The sequence below is a fragment of the Molossus molossus genome, unplaced genomic scaffold, assembly GCF_014108415.1.
Source record: "Molossus molossus isolate mMolMol1 unplaced genomic scaffold, mMolMol1.p scaffold_m16_p_6, whole genome shotgun sequence".
In the NCBI taxonomy this organism is placed as follows: domain Eukaryota; kingdom Metazoa; phylum Chordata; class Mammalia; order Chiroptera; family Molossidae; genus Molossus; species Molossus molossus.
In genome coordinates, this window is record NW_023425399.1 from 14,143,832 (window position 1) to 14,159,855 (window position 16,024).

Sequence of the window (16,024 nt, forward strand, 5' to 3'; positions counted from 1 at the left end):
AATGAACATAGTTAGGGATGCATGTATCTTTGCAAATTAGTGTTTAGGATTTCTTTGGATGTATACCCAGATACCATGCTCATGGATAGGAAGAATGAATAGTCTTTAAAATGTCCATACTACCCAAGGCAATCTATAGATTCTATGCAATTCCTATCAAAATGACAATGGCATTTTTCACAGAACCAGAACAAACAATCTAAAATTTGTATGGAACCCCGAATAGCCAGAGCAATCTGGGAGCATCTTTATGTACCAGTGCACAGAGCAGAACACGACAGCCTTCACCTCAAGCCTGTCTGTGATTAAATAAGGAAATAAATAAATCAGGAAAGGAGAGATTTAATGAAAGACTCTCTTTGGGAAGAGACACTCCAGTTAAAAGAGAGACAGTGTTCCTTATTTCTTCCGGCTGCCCCTCCCCCCAAAAAAACCCCAGCAAACAAAAAATCCTCTCTCCAAAATGAGGTTCCTGCTACCTGTTTCCCTTCCCTTCTCTCCCCCACCCCTCCCAGCACGCCCTCATCTGGCCCAGTGATGGATGAGTATATCTAAATGTTTCCCTTTCCCTTGGGGTTAGAAATATGTAACCCACAGTCTCATATAATTACTAGCAGAACATCTTGACCCACAAAACTGGACTATCCCATAACACCTCTTAAAGGTTGCATAAAGAAAGGTTTCTGGCCCAGCCAGTGTGGCTCAGTGGATTCGAGTGTCGTCCCATGGACTGAGGGGTCCCAGTTCGATTCCCAGTCAGGGTACATGCCCGGATTGCAGGCTTGATGTCTAGTAAGGGGCGTGCAGGAGGCAGCCCATCGGTGTTTCTCTCTCATCATTGTTTCTATCGCTTTCTCCCTTCCTCTCTCTCGAAAAAAATCAGTTAAATAAAGAAGAAGAAAGATTACTGGACAGATTAAAACATACTTTTATTCTTATTAAAGGGAATTAATCTGATAATGCAAAGCAAATCTCCTAACAATTACAGCAAGAAAAGAAGATTTAAAAACAGAGTAAAACACTACTGCACATTCTCAAAAGAACAGATAAATAAATGCTGGGAGGGAACATGTTCATGGAATGGCAGTTAATGTAAAGGGATGCATTCTCCTTGACCTTTGCAAAAGAGTTTAGCACTATTTGTTATATTTATTAGGTTTATTTAATAACACACCCTATAGTGCTTAGGGATGTATGTTTAAGGAATAGAAATTATAATGAAGAGCAAGGTAATGATCATTTTGAAGTTAAGAGCGTGGTTACCTTGTGAGGGTATGAAGTTGACTATTAATAAATTAATGAGATGTGTATTTGTTTTATACACTTACACAGTGGTTATTCCACAATAAAGAGGATAAAATGAGAATACTAAATATTCTTTTATACCAAAAAATTTGACATTTTGGAATATGGAAAAATTTCTAACAAAATGTAAATTGAAAACCTTGACTACAGGGGGGAAATGTATATAATTCTACAACAAATAGAGAAATAGAATCAGTAGTTTAAACTCTAGCAAGAGAGACAACACCAGTCAAGGTCTTACAAGTGTAACCAGACAAACCCTGTGGGCAGTTGTAACCCCGCCCTTACATCTGCACATTTGGAGAGCAGAAGAAGGGACATTCCTCTCTTTCGACACCAGTGTAACCTTGATATAAAAGCAGAAAAGCTTATTATGAGAAAAAGAGCCATTCGATGCAAATGCCCCAAACAAAATATCAGCAAACAATCCGGCACTGTATACAACTAAGAAAAAATTGGTTTATTTCAGGAAATCAATATTGGTTTAACATTCATAAGTCCATTAATGTAATTCACTACATTAACAAACTAAGAGAGGGACAAGTATATAATTAGTACAATGGATACAGGAAAAGCATCTGTTAAAGCTCAGTGTTATTTCAAAAGAAAATATTCTTACACACCAGGAACATAAAGGACCTTTTTATCCTGATAAAGGGTAACTATAAGAAACCTACAAACACCATACTTGAGGATGAAATAACAAAATCATTTTCTTTAGCATTGGAAGACAGATGCCTATTATTATTGTCACTAAATTTTGTACTGGTGGCTCTGGTTGGAGAGAAAGTTAAACAAAGAGGTAAAAGATTGGAAAAGAACAAAACTATTATTAACCACAGATGTGTTGATTATTTACATAGATAACCCAAAGAAATTTGCATACAAATTATTAGAATTAGCAAGAGAATATAACATGTTTGACAAAGAAGTCACCATTAAAACAGTCAACTGCATTACCATTTAGCTAACAAGTATGTGGTATTTTTAAAGATACTATTTACAATAGCAATAAAAATATATGGTATTTAGGAATAAACCTAACAATTGCTTTGAATATGTATTACACACACACACACACACACACACACACCCCCACCACCACCACCACCAAAAGACATTAAAGACCTAAATAAGAGGTATACTATGTTTATGGACAAGAAAACTGATATTACAAAGACATAACGTATAAAGAAATAAATTATTTCCAAGTTGATGTATAATTTATGTAATTTCAATACAAAAATCAGACACTTTTGGAAATTTACAAGCTTGTTATAAAATATATATGCAAGAAGAAAAGGCAAAAATAGCTAAGACAGTCCTGAGCAAGAAGTACAAAGTTACAGGTCTTGCTCTACCAGATATTAAGACTTACAAATCTTTCTTAATTAAGACTATATGGTATCAACAGATAGTCTAATAGAATAATTGAAGAAAATATAGAGAACCTAGAATAGACCCATACATATATGGGAATGTGACAAAAGGCAAAGGGAGCATGGCTGACCCCTTGAGTAAATAAAATTTTTTTTTAGTGGTCCTACAATAAGGAGGAAGAATTGAAATTGGATCCCTACCTCACACCATACATGAAAACACCATTGCAGATGGGTTGGAGACACTTTATAAAATGCATAATTGTAACACTGAAGCAAATTTAAGAAAACCTTCTTGTGACCTTAGCATAGAGAAAATATTTTTACCTAAGACTTTTGTTTGGCTTTTTTATTTTTGTTTGGGTGTATCTGGCCTTAAAATATGGATTCAAGTGCAAATAGTTTAGTTGGCCTAGGGTGCACTGGTAAGGAAGAAGGAACTGAATCAGACAAGGAAGTTAAGCCAATTATCACGAAATGCACTGTGTGTGAATAACTGGAGTTTAGAACAATGACACTCCAAGTGTGATCCAGGGACCAGCTCCATGTGCTCTTCTGGTCCTGCCAGGACAATTGCACAAACAGAGGTTAAGTTTTTAAACAGGAAAAGCTTGCATTTTCTGTTTTTTAATTTTACTTTTACTATTTATTTTTACTTTCCTATTAATTCTGTGTGTGTGTGCGCACGCACGCGCGCATTTTTTGATAGTATCAGTTCATAGTGGGTTGGAAACAATAGAAATAACAATAATAAGCATCACTGGGGTTTCAGTATTGAGACAGTTCAAGAGGTATTAGTAGAATGTGTCTCAGAGTTAACCCAGCTGAGTTGTTAGAACACTGGAATATGCATCCATCAACTTCCTGTCTTTCATTGCTTGAAGGATGTTTTGGGGGCATTCACTCTTTGGCACTTCTTGCTTACCCTGTTTGGAGACCCAAGTTGGCTTCCACAGCCTTCAGGACGAGAGCCAAGGTTTCAGAGTAAGAATTAGCATGTGGGCGGGGCACCAACAGCATCTCCTACTAACTCTGTCTTTTCCCCCCAGTTTTTTTGAAGTATAATTGATATAAAAAATTATATATTTAAGAGGTACAACATGATGATTTAATATACATATACACTGTGAAATAATTACCAAAATCTAGTTATGAAGTCTATCTTTCTCCCATACGAAATGGAAATTTTGAAGAATTGATCTTAATCTAAAGGTAACATAATGAAAAAGGGAAGACACAAGCCAAGAGAAGATTTTTATAACACATATAGCCAATAAAAGAATCAGTGACAATATGCAAAGAACCTCAAATTATACGAAAGGGACCGTGAAGGTTCATAGAAACCTCATTTACATTGGAGTTGGGAGACTCTGTGGGGGGGAGCTTTCATGCTCTACATGGATGGTGGATCTCAACAGGAAGAACTCATTGTGTATAATGGCCCTCCCAGCATCCTCTTCTTTATTAAAGAGTTTCTTCTTTGTTTCTCACTTGTGGTTCACCATTAGACCGCATGTCCTAAATATCAATTCTTCATTGTTTCCAGGTAAACCCATTTTGCTGGAGAAACATCTGACTGCCTGTTTGTTTAGGGTCAACAGATTCCAGATAGATTACAGTGTTTAAAAAGAAAACAGATAGGAATAAGTGATAAAATAACCAGAAGAAACTACAGATGACTATTGATCTGATCTGGGGTGAGAAAGAGAATTTGCTTTGAACTGGAATGACACCGGGTTGGGGACCAGGTGGCATGGTGATACTCCTTGATATTCCATCAGGGAGACGCTTCTTAATGAGTAGGATCCACATCTCTCCATTCAGCTCACTGTCCACCTCTTCAGGTTTATCTAAATTCCTCATGAAACTCCTGATCCACTTGACGTTTGGTAGGTGATTTCACCCTCTCTTTTCAAGAAAATGGGGCTATACGGGCACCTCAACTCCCCGTTCTCAAAGCATCTGCATGTTCCCTTCCTCTTCTCTTACCTCACAGAGGAAATGAGAGGCTTTCTTCCCACCCACCCTTGCTCCTGCCTTTTCAGGACCCTACCAATGTCAGTTATTTCCTCTCTCTTTCCCACCTTTCTCCCTCCTGCTTCCGTTTTGGATTTTGTTCTGCTTGTCCTTAATTACGCCATGACCTCTCTGGTCTTTGGAAGGGGACACTGCTTTGGCTCCATGTTTCATCCCTGCCACTTCTTGCTTTCTTCTCCCATTCACATCCAGAAGAGACCCGTCTCAGTCTGGTCCCTCACCTCCCACTCTCCTCCACCCACCGTGGAATGGCTTAGGACACCAACATTCCTCCTAAAATACTCTTGCTTTGGTCACAAGTAATCGTGGAGACACCGAACTCAATGGGAAAATAGGAGGTGGCATTTTATTTGAGCACTCGGCCACATCTGTCCCTCTCCGCCAGCCCCTTCTGGACCCTCCTTTGGCTGCTGTGAAGACAGCTCACCTTCCTGGTTCTCCCGCTGCCTCTCCGAGTACAGTCTCACGCTCTCAGTTTCTTTGTTTTCCTCCCAGCTGTTAATATTGGAGTTCCTTTTGGCTTAGTCTACACCTGCTCCTTTTTGTTCCCCTCTACACTCTTGTTACAATATCTATTCCCTGCCTGTTGTTTTAATTTCTAAACGTATACCCAACACTGCTACTCAACACTGCCACTGGGTTCTACACGCACCTCAGATGAAGGGCGGCAGACTCTTCCTTTCCCAAACCAACCGTCCTCTGTGCTTCCTCTCCGTGAACAATAGTCCGATCCACCCCATTGAATAAAGCAGAACAGCTGGGTCTTTCTTGACACCTCTCTCCACCTTTCACCTTTGTTTGGCACCCCAAATCTCCTACACATCTTCTTCATACCAGCACCCCGGGCCAAGCAACCATCTTTTCTCCTCTGGATGGTCTTTCTTCTTGTCTTCTTGCCCTCCCAAAGGGATCCGCCACACTCCCCACCCCTGCCTTTGCCCTAGTAACTCCTACTTAGCCATTGACGTGAACTTCTTTTCCACTTGTTATCCTGACTTGCCAGACTGCTTTTTCTCTGCTTGTTACAATTCTTCCAACACCTGTGCTTTACCTCGGAGTCCTAATAACAACTTTAAAAATGTAATTATGAGTGTAATTATTTAGTTAATGTCTGTCTCCCTTTCCAGAATACAAGCTTTAGCAAGGATTTGACTCTGCTTTCGTTGCCACGGGTACAACCGTAGTGACTACCACTGTCCCTTGGTCATTAAACAGTCAATAAATATTTGTGGGAAAGATGAATGGATAAGGAAGAGCAAGAAGAGATCTGATTGCTTTAAAGCTTCTACATCCCTAAAAGATTTAAAAAGCAAATGAAAAACTGACAAAAAATATTTGTAACATGCAAAAAAGCTTATGTTCTTAAAAACAGATTATAATTACAGGCTCATAAAACAATGATGAACCAAAATGAAGAGCCATACAGGGAAATGAGCTCAGGGTACAGAGACTGTGTTCACGAAAGGATCAATGCAAATGGCCAATTAAACCGAAAAGCAAATCTGCACTCTCCAGTATTCTAAAAAAAAAAAAAAAGACACACACAAACACTTATTTGTTAAATAGTCAGTGGTGGCAAAGGTTGGGAATAGGCATATTCTTCTATTGGAGATCCCAGAATGGTACCGACTTTCTGGAGGGTAGTCTAGAAATATGTTTCCAAAGCCTTAAATATAAAATAATTCGTCTACCTTGGCTCACTACATTGATTTCCAAAAGTTCACCCTCAGGACGTCAGCAGAGTTTTATGCAAATCCTTATTTTTAAGAATGCGGGTTACAGTGTTACTCGTAATCATAAAGAAGTTAAGCCAAATTTAATGCCCAGGAATGAAGGACCGGCAGCTGTAATGAGGCGTATCCTTCTCGAAGCAGCCATTAAAACACATGGCCCCAAAGAACATTTAAGGATATTTTTCAAATCTGTTATTTGTTTAGCTATACACGAAGATCACAACACAAAATCCACAGTAGGAGTTTAATTTTTAAAAATAACATCTATAGGCATAGGCATAAAAAGATCTCCAGTTAATGGGGATTATGAGGGATTTTTGTTCTTGGCTTTGTAGGATCTTTTTATATATTCTTAATATTCAACAAATCCTGCATAACGTGTCCATAATGAGAAACACTAAATATGCTTCAATTTAACAATAGGGAACTGATTGCAACATGTGGCTGAGGCTGTATCTAGAGAGGCAGAGCCTGGTGATGAGGAAGGAGTATATGCTTTGAAGCTCCCAGACAGGTGTTCAGTTCCCTCTTTACAAGTTAAGAGCCGTATGACCTTGAGCAAGTTACTTAATTCTCTTGGCCTCCGTTCCTTAGCAGCACAAAAGAGATAATACATACTGGACAGGGCTGCTTGGTGGCGGAAGTGAAATCATGTGTGTAATATTCTGATCAAAGAGTAACCACTTAATAAAAGAACCTGCTTTTTGATAAGGCCAAAATATAAATAGATCCGGTAATGATTTACACGAATTCATGACTCTCCGGAGGGGTATAACTGGAAGTTTGGGGAATTATTTATTTTATGGTTCAGCATCTTCCAGACTGTCATAATGATGGTGGAATCCGGCAAGAGGCTGCTGGCCGGGTACACAGGCAGCCCAGGAAGGTTTTGCTCATTAGTGCAGAATGCTGGTATAGGTCATTTATTCACCTATTCATCCAACCGGCAAATGGCTATTAAGCATCTACCATGTTCCAGACATTGGAGACTCAGCAGCGAGACCAACTAGCTGCCTTCTTGGAGCGAAGCAAGCTGCTCTTAATTGGATTGAGGTTTTAGGGCACGGAGTTCCTGTAGCTGGGGAAATTTGGCTGGGTTTGGGGAGTGGAAGCTCACTTTGCATTCTGTAGACACCAGTCCTAAGGCAAGAGCCGACTTCCAGAATCCCACGTACTGGAAGGGCTGAGGGACCTACGGATGGCCTCCCGACCCTGGTCACATTTAGTCCAAGACCAGACTTGCTCAGTCCGCAAGAGAAAAGCCACGGGTCTTCCAGGAGAGGGGTAAACAGACAGTGGCCACGGGTCAACTCCAACCCGTTGCCTATTTTTAGAAAGAAAGTCTTATTGAAATGCAGCCATGTCCATTCATTTATGGATTGTCTAGGGCTGTTTTTGTGCTACAAATGCAAAGTTGAACAGTTGTAACAGGGACTATATGGCTCCCAAAGCCTAAAATAGTTACCAGCTGACCCTTTATAGGAAAACTTGGCCAACTCCTGTTCTTGGTCACTGGGGCCGGGGACATGGACAGGAGTGACCTCGGGTTCCTAACTTTTCCCTTCTGCAGTTCCAGGAGCTGTTCCTCTGGAGTCCATCCAAGGCGGGCCCTTTGAGGAGAAGATCTACATCCAGTGGAAACCTCCCAACGAGACCAATGGGGTCATCACGCTGTACGAGGTAAGGCGGCCCTTGGTCTGTATCCCTTGCCGTGGCTTCATTCCATTGACTTCAGCTGAGGTTGGCGAGCACCTACTGTGTGCACAGCTCCACGGGGGGCATGAAGGGAAGTGAGACACAACTCGCCAACACGGTAGGAAGAAGATGCAAGGGCACACAGTGGGGCTGTCACAATAGCCCCAGTGACAAACGAAATTGGACATCTATGCGTCAAAGTGATTCTCGATCTCTTCAGCAAAGGCTTCAGGACTCGGGGAGTCAGGTGGTCCTGGCACAGCCAAGAAAACCCAGGCCTGGCAGAGTCGTTACGATTCAGCTGGGAAGCTCCAATACATGCCTGATGCCCATCTACCCACGCCAGTCCCTGGGCTTCCCAAAGAACCCCGATGTCATTCTCCACCCTGGGGGAAATGATTCTTGCTCTGTGGCCAAGGCATATTTTCGTGTCATCAAGTGATGCTGTCTAAGGATTAGCGGGACCTTATCATATCAGAGATGGAGCAGAACCTCCTCAGGCAGGAGTGACACGTAAGCCCACACAAGGTGGCTCCCTGAATACTTTCAAAATTATTACAAATTGGATAGAAGTCCACTGCAAAACAAAAACAAACAACAAAACTATAATAAGGCTGACATAGCTTGATTCTCGTAGTGGACTATGGCTGAGAGTGACTCAGCCCCCGAGCCTCATGTCCTGAGACCGCAGAGAGAGAACTGTGGTGTGGCGTCCAGTAGGCGACAGGGCAGTGCAGAGAGAGGCCCTGGCAGCTGGAGCTGGAAAGGTGGAGCCTGCTGTCCCAGATTCCCTGCCACAGTCTCAAGTGACGTATGGCAGGTTCCTCCTCTCTCCAAGCCTCAGTTCCTCATCTGTAAAGTGGAGGTGGAGGTTACAGCTTCAGGGTTCCTGTAGGGACTCCGGGGGGGTACAAGCACCCCCAGGCTAACGTGCACTGCTGGCCCGTAGAGAGGACATCAGGTACTCAGTGCTCATGCCGAGAGGGACGTGTATTGAGAGTGTGCTCAGGGGAGAATGTCCCCACCACAAGGGAGGCTGAGCTCTGGGGAGGGAGGAATATCCGGGATGAATCTGACGGACACCTGCTCTCCGGAGAGACTAGGATGGACCCAGAGCTCCTGGAGGAGAGAACCATCCATCAGGCATGAGGTGCTTGAGAAAACACACTCTGAAAGCACCTGACCTCACTGAACCCCGCAGTCCTCGGCAGATGAGCTGTCTGAGAGCCCCATCTGGGGCCACATGGTTGGGAGAGGCTCCCTTCCTGGGGATGCTGCTAGAGGAGGAGGGTGTTCCTGTCACAACACCGTGGCCAGGATGGGTTCAGCGCCTCCTCGGGGAAGAGTGGGACTGGAAGCTTAGCTGACACCAAGCCGTCACTCCATAGCTTCGTGCTGGTCTTTGTAAAGCAGAGGCCAAAATCACACACATGCACGCACACACGTGAAATAGAGACCTGTTGTGCATGGCCACCTGCTCCTGCAAAGCAGAGGCGAAGGACCCAGGCCCTGGGGAGCTGAGGTGCTTAGTACTGTTATATAAACGGTTGACTCTGCCAAGTGTTCAAGATTTTTGGAATTCACAGGCCAGTGACATTTCAAAAGATTGGGGGGAACCAATGTCGAGGGCCTTACCATATTTTATGATCATCATTTCATAAAAGACCGAATTTCAAAAATGCAGAAAGGGCATCACTTCAGAATGGAAGGTAGCCCTTCAAATGGAATAGGTTTAGATGTTCATGAATAATTTGTGCCAGTCTTCTTGTTTTCTCTCATTTAGCTTTAAATTGAGGACAACTTTGTGCTGAAAAAGCCCTGGTCCTTGTACCTACCTGCACCTGGGAACCACGGGTCTGGGCCCTGTTGCATAGAGAGTCGTATCTCTGCACAGACTGCTCCCTCTAAGAGGGTCAAGCACTGAGCGGGGCTAGGAAGCTCTTGGTTGATATTCCAAGATAAGAAGAAGGACATGCATGGAGAGGGAACAAGGGTGCATACCCACCTGTGAGTTAGACACCCCGTCTGAGCAATAGCTCCCTGAAGTCGAGGCTTCCTTGTATGGTACACTCTCTGCACCTCTGGCCACAAAGGTGGGCACAGATTGGGGCACTGTATCCCGCTTCTCACTGCGAACCCAGTGCCCTGTGGATTTTCAAAGACCAGTTGCTGGGGCTGTTGGCGCGCCCAGGAGAGACTGTACTGGAGACAGCTTCTTGGATGCTACTTGGGCTATGATTGCGGAGAAACAGAGCTGAAGGCTGCAGCTGTCTCACTTAGAGCACTTTAGCGTACCTTCTGGGGATTATGCCAAAATCCTTGGACGATGCTGTGAAGGGAACTAGGGGAGCACAGGCGTAGGCTGTTGTGTTTCGAGTGTAAACATGGCCGTGACCATGTGTGTCACAAACTAGTGAGGCCTCAGCAAGCGAGAATGTGGACCTTTGAGGTCCGACAGCCTCGTTCTGAATCCCAGCTCTGCCACTTATTTGCTAATGTAACCTCGGGTTCATCCTGTAACCTTTTCTTGATATTTACAGATAAATGGAAATACATGTTTAGTACTCTGTTTGGCATTTGGAAATCTTATTAATACATTTTAGCTCTCATCATGACGCAGAAATTAGAAAATTGAGACTCAGAGAGGTGGAATGAGAGGACCAAGGCCACACAGCTGAGATGGCAAAGTCGTGGCTCCTCCATTCAGGGGCAGATGGCTTGCGTCTTAGTCCGTGATGCGTCTCAGCATCAGCAGGACCTGAGAGCTGGTTGGAAACAGCGTCGGAGGCTCCCCCAGACCTCCGGAGTCAGAGTTTCCATTTTAACAAGATGCTGGGGTGATGCACGTGGGCACTGAAGTTTGAGAAGCACACTCTAGACCACACAACTCTTTAGAAAGTTTTGACACCTAATAAAAGCGTATGTCCCCCTGAGCAGAGACAGGGAGTCCCCTCCGTGCTTGGCTCAACCCAGTCCTGCTCCAGACAGTGAGCAAGAAGACCTTGCTTTGAAAGACATTTATAACAGAGTCTATGTTTATGAGGCAATTTTCCAAATTTAATTAGATGAAACCAATTTGATTTTTAAAATTGGGTTCTGGTTGTAATTCTAGAGAGAAATCCATAAATTACAAATCACGCTCTCTGGCCTCAAAAAATATATTTTTTTGCAACAAAGAAAAACAGAATAATGCAAATGGAAGAGAAGTTTAAAGTTGTCCATACCTTCCTGTACACAACCTTGAACTCAGCAAAGTCAAAAGCCAAAAATGAGAGGAGTATAGGTGGGTTATAACTCTCTCATATTGTAAATATTGTTAAGCAGTGTAGGTCCAAGTACTATGTAATGTGTTAAGATTAAATTTTCTTCCCCGTGAGTCCAAGCTACAAGCTATGTTTTAATCCCCAAAGTCTGAGTGGCTTTGCTTATGTCTTATTCTGTCTCTGAGCTTCCTCCTCTCTTTATAACATGAAGGTGCCAGACTGTTCCGGGCTCCAACTGGGTAAGAATCAAGAGAGAAATAAATTTATGTCAAACCTACAAAACCAAAGGTTTAAAACTCATTTTCGAGTTGCTCTGCTGTTGAAATCTTGCCTGTGGTCAGAGTCTCTGAAGGCAAAGCGGTGATGACACTTGATGAATAACAGCTAGTGCAAAGGCCCTGGGGTAGGAATGGCTTTGGCTTGTGTGACAAATAGGAGGTCCGAGTGACGGCAGCTTTGTGAGCACGGAGGACAGTGATAAAACTATGGGCAGGCAGAGTCATGTTCTACAGGGCTTCTAGAGTCTGTGCTTTATCCTGAGGGGAATAAAAAGCCCTATGATTTTAAGCGGAAAAATGAAGGAATCAGATGTAGATTCTTAAACGATCAACTGGCTATTGTGTGGCTAAGTGGCTCTGGGTGCATAAGCATCCTGAGGACATTGGAAAAATGTGCTAACGGGCGAGGATACTTCCATCATCTGTGATACTGCAATGAGAGCCCGGCTTTTTATTGGAAGACCTTATACCTGGATGGAGATGTGAGAATTTGGTCATGTCTGCCTCTTTCCTGCTGTAACTCCAGCAGATCGACCTCACACATGCAGAGTCTCAGGCAGAGTCTGCCTTTTAACCAGACCTCCCGATGACCTGTGCGCACGTGCAGGTGTGAGAAGCACCGTCTAAGAGAGACCCTGCGACTTTGTTGTCTGGATCTGGGAAGCTCTGCCGGGTGAAAACATCCTTGGATGAACAATGGGGTCACTGAATGGAATGAGTAGTGTCCCTGCTCTCACAGGGTCCAAAGAGCAGGCTTATTTTCACCGGGAATGTGAAATCAGATATTCCCGTAGACCCTCCCAGAGTCCTGCTTGGGTTTGACCGAGATCTCAGGGTTCCCCAGTCGGGGCGCATTGCTCTCGTGAACAACACAGCTCCCCCAAAGCAAAGCGTCAGCACTGCAGCCAGGCACTTACAGCCCGAATGAGGACACAGGGGAACAGCCCGGCCGAACCGTTTAAAAACCCCTCAATAAAATCATTCGCAGACGAGTTCTTCCGAGTTCATGAGAAACAGTAATCAATATGTGTCGCGAGTCAATTAATTGTTCTCGTCTCTGTCCAAAAATAAAAACCACGCAGTGTGAGGGAATTGGGCCAGAAGATGTTACACCAGCAATGGGGTTAACGAAGTGTGAAAATATTTAAAATTCAGACGCGTGAAGCTTCCTCGGAAGCTTTTCTGTTTAGCAGTCAAAATCACCAAGTTTCTAATTGCGGCGTATACATCGGGGGAGCTTACCGGGAATGAGGGGGCCCTAATGAGTCAGGAATGGGTGTCTTGATTATGCTAGAGTTGATTGACATTTATCTTGCAAGCTATTCTAGGCCCCCGGCGTTCAGAGTTGAATAAAACACATACATCGCCTCAGTAAAATGAGGTGGCGTTCCTGCGTGGATGTGCCTTTGCAAGGTGTGACGGGGTCGGAGGGTTGTCAATATTTTCCCAGTATGCAGATGGCGTGTGAGTGTGCTTGGAAGTGTTTTGCAGAAGGGCTAGGCACGTGTTCTGAGACAGGAGTTCTGCCCGGGACTGGAGCAGTCACACTGATGGAGAGAGGCCCGTGGCAGGTGCTGGCTCAGTTTGGATGTTCAGACACACCTTCCTCCTGTCCTCTGATCCAGCCACTGTGGCCACTCAGAGCTCACTGATGCAAGCAAGACACACCATGGCTCTGGTCCGCAGAGGAGCAGTGGGTGTGGGGGGAGGAAGTGGTACTGATGGGCAGGAGGTCTTCTGGGCAGGAAATGACTAATACAGCCCAAAGCAAGAATTTGCATAAATCCAACTGGATCTACATTAATTAGGATACAACATTTGCATAATGTAGGCTGCTATTGGGTATAACGTGAGCCAGGCTGGTAGCTAGGATAAAAGCTCTTGTTTCTCTTGGATTGTTTAAACCAGAAACGTGGGAATCAGCCTTTCCCCTCACCACCTGTCACACAGCTACTGCTCTTGAAAGTTCCATTTCCTTCTCCTGCCAAAATAGACACAGGTTAGGTCGCCCGGCCCCATCTGAGTACCCGTTGACGCCTGGACCGTTTCAGGACCTCGCTGCCCATCCCCCCCCCGGGCTCTTCCCCTATTCCACTGCTCCCCACTGAGGCCAGACCCAGCCCCCTAACGGTAGATCTAATTGTGTTACTGCCCCGTTTTGGCTTCATTTTAACTTTGGGGCTTTGAAGGACCTGGCCCCTTCCTCTAACTTCCTCTCCTGCCCTTCCTCCCATTGTTTCCGGGAAGCTGCCCCTCTACCCTCCTGACATTTGCTCAAGCTCACCCAGTTGTCTGCAGCTCCCGGGACTCTGTGAATGTCATTCCTTCTGCCCACAGAGTTTTCCCCTGATACTTCTCATGCGGCTCCTTCCTACTCTGTGCCTCCAGGAGGCGTTGTCTTTCACTCTCCGCTTTATCCACACGTTCATAGCATTTTCATGCTGCGCTTATTCTGTTGGTGGGCTTTAGTATCATCCAGCCTCCTATTGGACTTTTAGCCCATCCCGGCATGGGCCATGTGATGATTATTTTATGCGTTGACTTAGTTGGACCATGGTGCCCAGATATGAAATTAAACATCACTCTGAATGTTTCTGTGATGGTGTTTTTGGATGAGATGAACATTTAAGTGGACTTGGAGTAAAGCAAATTAACTTCCATGATCTGGGTGGGCCTCATCCAGTACATTGAAGGTCTGAGTGGAACCAAAGACTGAGGTCCCCTGAGCAAGAGGGAATTCTGCCTGCAAGTGAGCTTCAGATTTAAACTGTGAATGAGCTCCTCCCTGTCTCCCCACCCTGAGAGCCTCAGGTCTGGAGCTCAGGACTGGCCATTTGAGTGTTTGCTTTTCAGTAGTGTATCCCAGGGGGCGTAAGAGAAGAGCACACTTATGTGCTCAGGCATGTTCCTTGGCTGACTGCGGATCCATGCGTTAGCTTAACAAGGAGCAGTGGTGAAGGTTTTGTTCTAACCCATTTAGTGGTTCTAAAACCTGGCTGAAGATTGGAATCATACCTTGAGAGCCCCCAAAATATAGATAAATAAATAGGTACTTAGATGCATACATGGATCGATGGATGCCCAGGCCCGATTGTAGTCCAGATGAGTCTGAATCCCTGGGAGAGAGGTTCTATCCATGGGGACATTTTTAAGTTCTTTGGGGAATTCTTATGTATATTCGGAGCTGGGAATAAGTACAGCATAAAATGAATTCATTCAATCTTCTTTGGTATGTTATCCTGGCCAAATATCCCCTAATGAAACAGCCTTGACCCTGTCCTCATTCTTACTCTGCCAGAATCCAACTCTGTCTGACGTTACACCAGTCAACTCACTCAGGCACGGGTGGGGGCTAGGTGCTAGTTTTTTGAGGTTCAAATTCAAGAATCATTGGCCTTTGTTCCTCCAGGCTGCTGAACAGTTTGGGGAGGAACAGAAGACAGACAGGGCCGTGTCATTCTGTCCCTTCCCTTTGCCTTCTGCCAATGGCATGTCGCACTCTGATGCGGAGCCCAGACAGACCTTACCTATGGATCTTTTCCTCTCTCCTGTACAGTAGAAATCAGTTCTGTTGTTTATTTGTGAGATTAGAAAAGACATACACATACACAAAACTTAATAGATTTACCCAGAGGCCTCCCCTAAATCCTCAGAGCCGGGGCCCTGGGATGTCTCGGAGCCGTTTTTCCTAACCCTCAGCCCATCACTCAATCTCCATAGTGCGTTTCTCTTCCAGAGACCTGAACAGGGCAGGCGTCCCCGGGTGGATGCTATACACAGGTCTGCTGGGCTGACAGGCAGGTTGACAGGCGTTTCGATAGAAATGGCTCACGGTTGAAAAGAATGATTTCTGGCACTCGGCGTCGGAAGGATGGGAAGTTGTGTTCTGAAATAAGTTGCATTTATGTAAGTGTGACCATTACAGCTGCCTGTCATCCACTGGTGGAATATCAAGAATACCTATATGTTTGCCTCTGGGTGTTTTTTTTTCTCTCCTTTTGCTATTACAACATATTTGTGATGGAGCCAGGGAACTTGACAGTAGGAATCAACAGATGCATGGCCCTCGTTACCTAAGAGCCGCAAATCACGTTCTCCTGGCAATGAGAAGTTTTTTGCACTGAGCATTAATCATTCAGTTCAGCTGTGGGAAAACAGCAGGGGTTGCTGCTTGGAAAACCTTCCTGCAGGGTGTGCATGTGGATAAGTAGGTTTGTTTTGCTGTGCGGGGTGCATAAACATGTGTGTTTGTGAGTTTATGTAGTTGTGCACCGGCACGTGTATGCACAAATGGATTTATGTGTTTGTTGGCATGCGTGGGTGAAGCCTCCATC

General features: G+C 44.4%; 1 protein-coding gene across 2 annotated transcripts in view; it reads left to right on the top strand.

Annotated features, from left to right (window-relative positions):
- PTPRT (protein tyrosine phosphatase receptor type T) overlaps positions 1–16,024 on the top strand; it is a 967,960-nt gene that overhangs the window by 639,439 nt on the left and 312,497 nt on the right. For both annotated transcript variants that reach the window (XM_036244362.1, XM_036244363.1), the window contains exon 9: positions 8,025–8,134. In XM_036244362.1, coding sequence (XP_036100255.1) covers positions 8,025–8,134 — 110 coding nt within the window. The remainder of the gene's footprint in view (positions 1–8,024; positions 8,135–16,024) is intronic.